Here is a 9,072-nt window from a genome sequence, read left to right on the forward strand (position 1 = left end):
AGACCCGTACCCACAGAGACCCATACTCATAGAAACCCACAAAGACTCATACTCAGAGACCCACAGAGACCCATAATCATAAAGACCCACAGAAATCAACTCATAGATACCCATACTCATGTAGACCCACAGAGACCCATACTCATAGAGACCCAGAGAGACCCACACTCATAGAGACCCCCAGAGACCCATACTCATAGAGACCCACAGACACCCATACTCATAAAGACCCACAGAAATCAACCCATAGAGGCCCATACTCATAGAGACCCACAGAGACCCATACTCATAGAGGCCAACAGAGCCCCATACTCATAGAGACCCACAGAGACCCATACTCATAGAAACCCACAGAGACCCATACTCATAAACCTCCACAAAGACCCTGTACTCAGAGAGACACATACTCATAGAGACCCACAGAGACCCATACTCATTGAGACCCACAGAGACCCATACTCATAGAGACCCACAGAGACCCATACTCATAGAGACCCACAGAGACCCATACTCATAGAGACCCACAGAGACCCATACTCATAGAGACCCCCAGAGACCCATACTCATGGAGACCCACAGAGACCCATACTCATAGAGACCAACAGAGACCCATACTCATAGAGACCCACAGAGACCCATACTCATAGAGACCCACAGAGACCCATACTCATAGAGACCCACAGAGACCCATACTCAAAGAGACCCATACTCATAGAGACCCACATAAACCCATACTCATAGAGACCCACAGAGACCCATACTCATAAAGACCCACGGAAATCAACTCATAGAGAGCCATACTCATAGAGACCCACAGAGACCCATACTCATAGAGACCCATACTCAGAGACCCACAGAGACCCGTACTCATAGAGACCCACAGAGACCCAAACTCATAGAGACCCACAGAGACCCATACTCATAGAGATCCGGACTAAAACAAAACTATTTTTCATTTTATTTTACCAGGTAAGGCTCCACTGAGCGATGCAGCTCTTTTTAAAAAGTCACCTGTTCATCACGAATCATAGCTCAACGAAGTGGCATCAAAATAAATGTCTACTACATCATCACCACGTGGAATATGATTGCAGCCAAAAGAAAGTCGAATTGCTGATTCATAATAATGGTGCTTTTTGGCTACATCAAGTCAATGTGTCGTTATTGATAACACTGGTCAACAAAAAAACGTTTTTTTCTGGCCTGGACTTTTGCAGCTGGAATAAGGTTTTCCAACGGTTTTAAGGTAATTTTGGGGTGCTGATTCCCAATCTGGCATCAGTTTTTGTCTCCCACATCAGGTTTTTGAGATATAAAATATTGCATTTTCAATAAAAACTGCAGAAGAAAAATATTAAATATGTGTGGGTATCTACATAAAATTATATTATAAACACACTATCCTAAAAATACAGCACCATATTTTAACACTAAAGCAGTCACTGACTCGCAACAACTTGCAATCATAAGTGACAGAGTTAATTTCGGGTAAAATCAATTAAAATGGGGTATGCCGATAGCATAAAAATGAGATGTGCTAGAGCAAATCTGAGATCAGATTTGGAATCAGCACTCTGAAATTAGTCTAGAACAGCTGCAAAAGTCCAGGCCAGAATTTTATTTTTTTGTTTCCCAGTGTAATCCGCCACTTTGTTGAGCTATGATGACCAGGTCGCTTTTGAAATAAAGAGCCTTAGAAGTGGTAAAGTAAAAAAAAAGTTTAGTTTAAATATTTTGATTGCGATTGTGATGTTCGTGGTCATGTATCTCCAGGAGTGGAGGTGCTGAATGATTTGCCGTCTCCTCGCACGATTAAGACTCACCTGCCCTACCAGCTGGTGCCTCCCTCGTTTTGGGAAAACGATTGCAAGGTGGACCACCATCACCACCACCATCACCACCACCACGCTTAGTCTCTTGCTTGATTTTCCAGGCTGCCCTTCATTGGCGGCACGATCATATTGTTTTTTAGCCAGGCCACTTCCGTGTATATTGTGTGGGTTCGAGTCTATCGAGATAAATCGAGACCATTCGTCTGAAGCGATTCAATAGGGTTGGTCTCTCTTTCATTTCCAGACAAGCTACCATGGTAGTACACTCACAATGTGTTACAGGATAATCCCTTTAACCCAACGCTCACACCTAAGCCAATGCGTCCCCGAACTCATATATCCGTATGGCACTTCAAGTCTTAGATGGCGTTTACCACCCGCTTTGGGCTGCATTCACAGATGTAATGCGAGTGTATGTGGGGTTTCGCCGCCCCAGCCCCTAAGCCAATCAGGCGCCACGAAGCATCGGGGGCAGGGTTTAAGTGCGGAGCCGGGGGACGTTTAGGGAGGGGTATTATCTGGAAGGTTCTTAAGGGGTGTGGCGAAGGGCGGAGTCTGGGTGACGTGGAAAGGGGATATAAGCGGGAGCCGGAAGGGGCTCGGGGGAGTTAGTGGGAGCTGGAAGTTGGGCCACGTCGGGAGTCTCCGTGAGCCATCGGCCACGTGGCGACGCGGAGACGGCTCCCAGCGCTCACACAATCCAACCTGATTAAACCCAGGATGGATCGTAGGTAGGCCAGCCTGAATCTTTCTAACCAGCTCAGATGTTCCATTAGAGGGGTCCACATTTTACAAGTGTAGGACTTGAGAAACACGCGTCACGCGCTGGGTTGAGATGCGTGCACGTGGCGGACAGTGAGGGCAAACGGGGACACAGGGCGCTGAACGACTTACTGTTGTTGTTGTACCAATTAAGGTGGCATGGTAGTTAAGGGGGGCCGCAGGTAGCCAGGGGTAATTGAGGACGCAGGCCGGTGATTGGACGAGAGGTATGGGTGTCTAAAATTGGCGCCGCTGTGTCTACAACAACAACGCCACGTGGCACTGGGGGCTGGGGGCGAGTAGCGAAGCGGGGGATGATCCAATTAATTAAGGGCAATTGGTTCAGGGACAAAGGCGGAGAGCCTGGAGAAAAACGGGAGTTGGTGCCTGGGACGAGTGACGAACAGAGGGAGAGACGGAGCAGCGGATATAGTGGCTATAGTATAAGGTAGCAGTGGACAAAGAGAGTATAGTTTAGAGTAGCAGTGGACATAGAGAGTATTAGATAGAGTATCAGTGGACGGAGCGAGTACAGCGTAGGATAGCAGAGGAGTCACAGACCTTGGTGGAGAGAGCTACGACGGAGTGGGACGACAGAGTTAACAAAGAGCGACAGAGCTGGAGAGAAAGAGAGAGCAGAGAGGAGGGTCGCTGGAGGAGCAGAAGGAGAGCGAGCGAAGCCAGCGGAGTGAGCGAACGGAGGGACATTTAGTGATGTTGATGGGGAGTTGTGGGTTGAAGAGTACGGAGGAACATTGAGTGATGCCGACGAAGGAGATGTGAAACTATATGAGTTAATAAAGAACTTAGAAAGACCTACACAAGCGTAGAGAGAGGAGGTTATGACTGTGGCCGAGAAGACCCGAAGCTTCGTGTGGAGGGACAGAACAGGTAGCTTCCATTCAGCGTTACGCAGCCGATGCATATATAATGTCGCCCGACTGATTTGGAGGGAGACCTCTGGTGTCAACCTGAGCTGGCTTTAAATATGGGAAACTCTCCTCTCTCACCACAACTGCTCCATCACCAATGGAGAGCTGAGGGTGTGGAGTGTTTCATGGCACAAAATACCCAGGAAGGTGCTTAGTTTTGGTGGGGCTGATGGTAAGACCCCATCTCTTAGTGGCACATTCCAGGCTCAGCAGGAGCACCTCCAACTCATCCTCTGAATGAACAGCAATCACCAAATCATTAGTATACGTAACCTAGTTCACCAATAGTAAGCCATCCCTCGACCACACCAGGCATCGATCAGCCTCCCATTGTATCTGTACCAGATGGAAATTCCTCGGGTATAGCCATGTAAAGTTTCTGGAACTACGTGGTTAAAGATGATGTTAAATAATGTAGGAGCCAGAGGACATCCCTCTCGCACCCCAAGGTGAACAGGGAATGCAGTTTTAGTTTAGTGCCTCCCTGTGCCACTCTCCCCAACCCCTACATCTGCTGTCTCCTCCCCAGGTGATCTACATCGCACGTAATGCCAAAGACAACGCCGTATCCTCCTTCCACTTTGAACGAATGAACAAGTTGCAGCCGGAGCCCGGCACCTGGGAGGAATACCTGCATCGTTTCATAACCGGCAATGGTGAAGGCACCTGGGTTATTGCAACCACAGTCCCTGCTGGTCCCCCACTACTATACCGGTAGTGAGGAACCGAATTCATTTCACGTGGCCTGCAACTTAGTTTCAACATGAACACGCACACACACATAGGTACAAAGACAAAAATGATCTGTTTAGCCTTAACAGACCGTTGGGGCAAGTGCTGTTAGCCAGCAACACCTATTAAGGCCGGTACAGCACACGAATGGGTGGGTGACCAGCACCACACCCGACCGCTGTTGTTTCCCGAGTTGCGATGTTTCAACGCCGCACCAGGTACTAATCAATTAGGCGACCTTGGAGATGCCCAGACTGGTTCAAATAATCGTCACTGGTGTTGGCCGTGAGCGGCAATAGAAAAATTGCAATCACAATGAATACGCTTATAAGTTGAAAAATAAGTGAATAATCACTGAGTCTGCAAGAGAGCTGTTTCCACTGCCGAAACAGAAAACATAATGTAACAAAGCCCAGTGGAGGTCTAAACGCTCATAAATGGGCGTTGCTGATTGGCTGCGGGCATGGCTCAGCCCCACTTACGAGCCCTTTGATTGGCCGAAAATGGCACTTGCTTGCATAACGTAAACACATATACCATTCATAATACAGGTTTAATGGGTTTGATCGTGTAAATATATAAATGTGTCCTTAAAACCCGCCACCGCCAGACACAGCCAACAATTAAGGGTTGTCACATAAACAGAACGTGCCAATTCGTCACTAGTACAGCACACCAGTGTGTTGGAGAGCCAAGCCACAACATTTACAATCTCAGTATGATGTTTTTAACGATACATTTATATATTTACGCAATTAAAACCCAAAAAACCCTATTATGGAGGATGTCACACTGTTAACCAAGGGACTACTGGACAAGTCAAATACTTTAGAGTCCTGACCAGCCATCTGACCTAGAGGGATGCAATTTATTGCATCCTGACGCGACTTTTAATGTGTCAACACGGTTGCTCCACATCCCCTTTCCCACAGTGTGCTTCGGCCCGTGGTATGATCACGTGACCGGGTGGTGGAACGTGAGGGAGCGGCATCGGATGCTCTACCTCTTCTTCGAGGACATGAAGGAAGTAAGGTCGCAGAGCAGTCTAGGACATAAGTAGCACGGCTCTCAGACTTTAAAACGACTTTTAAAAATATGGACCAAAAATAGAGGTTTGTCTTTTTTTTTGGTTAGATCGCCTAGATATAAATGTGTCGGTAAACCCGCCACCGCCCGACACAACCAATTAGTAGTTACTAGTTCAGCACGCCGTTGTGTTGGAGAGTAAACCCACGACATTTACAATATTGATGTTTGGTGGACATGGCCTGAGTCAGAACCAAGGCAAAGTGGTCATCTTAGCCAATGCCACCACATTTCACTGTTTTTCTTATTATGATCCAACAAAAACATTCAGAGGTCTGTGTGGACGGAATTGTAGTGTGGGCTGAAATCAGTCGACATCACAAGCATGAGTTGATGAATGCATACATTAATTATGTATTGTGAGTATGAATGTATTACGTACCGTGGCGAGCGGTAGTGCAGCGGTTAGCGCACTACGCTATGAACCCCAGCCGACCGAGTTGGATTCCCACTCACGGCCAACACCAGTGACAATTATTTGAATCAGTCCTGGGCCTCCCCTAGGTCGACTCAGCCTCAAAATTTGTACCTGGTGCGGTGTGTAGTAAACCTCGCCACTCAGGGAGACAATGACGGACGAGCGTGGTGGCCTCCCACCCCCTCGTGAGCTGTGCCAGCCTTCAAAGGTGTCACTCGCAAACAGCAACTTACCCCAACAGTTTGTTAATGCTATACGGGGGATCTTTCTCTTAGTTTTTTTGTGTTGTGATGGGGCAGCAGTCGACAGGCCCGCTCAATTATGATCAGAGTAGTATTCGGCAGCCCCCCATTAGTTTTTTTTGGACCTCTTCCCAAATGGGTCCAATGCGAACCGCCACAGACAATTTGGGGCTGGCTGTGTGTCTTTATAAAAAGCCTAGGGACCCAAGTTGTTTAGTCCCTTAGCCTCGTCACTGATTGTGAGCGTAAAGCTCCTGCCACCTCCTCTTTCCCCCTTGTGTGTGCTGAGGACCCCATGCGTGAGGTGTCCCGCATCGCCGACTTCCTGGAGCGACCACTGTCCGAGCAGCAGCTGCGTGAGGTGGTGAAGCTCAGCACCTTCACCATGATGCGCGACAACCCCATGACGAACTACAGCACCTTGCCCACCGAGTTCTTGGACCACTCCGTGTCGCCCTTCATGCGCAAGGGTAAAGATCACAAGGTTTTTGGAGGCTCAGTTGGGGCGCATTGTGATAATAATGAAGGTGGTGGTAGGATGGGGATGATCTTCATACCAGCGGTGTCAGGATCGGCCTCAGTGGAGCAGTAGGCTCGTGAATGCCGCTCCTGGGTAGTTGGAGGCAGTTGGAGGCAGTTGCCTCAGGCAGTTGCCTCCAACTACCCAACGGAGGGCAGAGGAGCGACGCTCACAACAATGAGCCGAGCACCGGGCGGCTAAAACACAGCAAGTTTTCACAGTAGAGGGCATAGGTGGTAGATCTTCCAGTCATCTCAATCGGTCCACCTATGGTCTGTCGCATGACCTCCTGCCAGTTGGGCATTCGACACTTCACGTGGCATTAAAAGTACACGTAGCCTGGCACAATCGCCGTGGTGATGTCACTATCACTTAGTGGAGAGTGGCGGTTGTTGATGGTGACGAATTACAGCACCCTGCCCCGGCTACCCGAGTTAGATTCCGGCTCACAGCCAACATTGGTGATGATAATCTGAACTGGCCCTGGGCCTCCCCAAAGTCGACAAAGGCTGTCGAGCGTGGTGATGACCTCCCATGCCCTTGTGTGTCTTCATAGGTGCTCACTAACAGCCCTTACCCCAACATCTTCTTGGTTCTTTCGGTAAAGTCACGTAGAAGGGAGATAATAAAATAAAAAATTTATAAATAATAAAATAATACAATTTTCACGACGTTTCGGCCACAATGCAAGCAGCTGTCCTCAGGTGAAGAACAGGTCTGTCGGAAAAACAGCGTCTGAATGAACACTACCAAGCTTGGCAGCGTATATTTAAGCTGGGTTAGGGGAGGAATAGTGCCTTGACAAAGGAATTTGCATATCAACAGAGGAATTTAGCATATTTATGGAAAATGCAGATATGGGATTAGTCACTACTTGTGGAATGCGTAGGAGGGTGGAGGGGGGGGTCTCAAAGTCATATTATGCCCGTGTATTATGTAGGATTAGCAGCAACAAAGGGAGGAGGTAGGGTTAGCAGTAATAAAGGGAAGGAATTTTAATATTAAGGAGCTGTAGCAGCCAAACCACTGCTTGCGTTGTGGCCGAAACGTCGTGAGAATTGTATTATTTTATAATGTTTTATTTTTATTATTTTATTATTTCCCTTCTACGTGATGACTTTACCGAAAGAACCAAGAAGATGAATCCCTGCAGTCACGAAAGCTTTACATCGAAACTTAGCCCAACAGTTTGTTAAGCCTATACCGGGAATCTTTGTCTTTGTTTTGTTTTTGCAGGGGATGTGGGTGACTGGAGGAATCACTTCTCTGCGGCTCAGCTGGAGACCTTTGAGCAGGACTACAAAGAGAAAATGGCCGCCACTGACCTGCGCCTGAGGGACAGCCTGCCCTGAAGGCCCGCATCTCTCCCTCTGCTCCTGACTGTATCCATTATCTTATTTGGCTTTAAGTAATGATAACAATACTAATTTCACAATATATATAGCGTCATTCATGCTCATTGCATTCCAAAATGCTGTACAATAATTGTGTCCAGAATTGCATTTAGGGCTGAATCCTCCAGGTAATAATAATGTCGGGTTACCACTCTCTGAGTTACAAAAAATTCGAGACATATCATGGGGAAGAAGGCAATCTCACAATTCCAGAAGAGGTGAGAAATTCATGTCAATATCTTTCTTGAGCTGCGCAATATAAGTAATATGAAATTGACGTGAAAGTATAATTGATAATCGATTACGCGGCACACAATTATCCGGTTTCCAACGTTACCTGGTGGTCTCGGGCCAATTCGGCGAAACCGGCAAAACTGCCCTAGTCCTGCGATGGTCAAACAAAATCAAATTGTTGTTGTTGAAACAAGAGCGTAGTACTACCCCATGCACAGTCTTCCAGATTGGAGTGGTAAGGTACAGTAAACACTGTACATTATACAGTTGGATATTTTAGGTTACACTTGAATTTTTTTATTTTATTTTATGATTTAATCTGAGATTAGTTTTACCTGGCTTTTTTATCCACTTTTGCTTCATCTGGGTATTATCTGGACTTGATTCATTTGTATCTGGCATGGTTGTATCTGCTATGTTATGAACTTATACACACAGAGATTGAAATAAATGTAACTTCACTCAAGTCACTCGTGTCAGGTTCATAATTGGATAATAATCACGGTGGTTGCCACGATACAACAATAGCACGAGCTCACTATCTGGTGGTAAAGCATAAAAGTGGTTTGAGTGAAACGTCATTGCATGATGATGTCAAATTCAATCACGAAATATGAAGACATCGGATCAGGGGCTTTATTGGTCATGATCTGATCAGCAGATTGGCACGTAAAAATAATATATATTTGTAAACGTGATAATCGCTGTCAAGTAGTGTAGAAATAATGTGGACATTTTTTAGCATTCCACTCCTACTGCGAGGCTATGAAAACCTATGTTCTAAGTGTACATGTTTAGCTTGTGAAATTAGTGATACAGCTTCTTGGTTCTTTCGTTAAAGTCACGTAGAAGGGAAGTAATAAAATAATAAAAATAAAACATAATAAAACAATTCTCACGACGTTTCGGCCACAACGCAA

General features: G+C 46.6%; 1 protein-coding gene across 3 annotated transcripts in view; it reads left to right on the plus strand.

Moving 5' to 3' along the window:
• LOC144949824 (sulfotransferase 1 family member D1-like) overlaps positions 1-8,604 on the plus strand; it is a 38,055-nt gene extending 29,451 nt beyond the window's left edge. Inside the window, exons 4-8 of one of the 3 annotated variants that reach the window (XM_078879766.1) lie at positions 1,774-1,871; positions 4,056-4,182; positions 5,191-5,285; positions 6,294-6,474; positions 7,761-8,600. In XM_078879766.1, coding sequence (XP_078735892.1) covers positions 1,774-1,871; positions 4,056-4,182; positions 5,191-5,285; positions 6,294-6,474; positions 7,761-7,876 — 617 coding nt within the window. In that variant the 3' untranslated portion in view covers positions 7,877-8,600. Of the gene's footprint in view, positions 1-1,773; positions 1,872-4,055; positions 4,183-5,190; positions 5,286-6,293; positions 6,475-7,760 lie in introns of all 3 variants that reach the window. The other 2 variants (XM_078879767.1, XM_078879765.1) reach the window with 2 other exon arrangements.
• The last annotated feature ends 468 nt before the right edge of the window (positions 8,605-9,072 follow it).

The sequence above is a fragment of the Lampetra fluviatilis genome, chromosome 55 (assembly GCF_964198595.1).
Source record: "Lampetra fluviatilis chromosome 55, kcLamFluv1.1, whole genome shotgun sequence".
NCBI classification, from domain to species: domain Eukaryota; kingdom Metazoa; phylum Chordata; class Hyperoartia; order Petromyzontiformes; family Petromyzontidae; genus Lampetra; species Lampetra fluviatilis.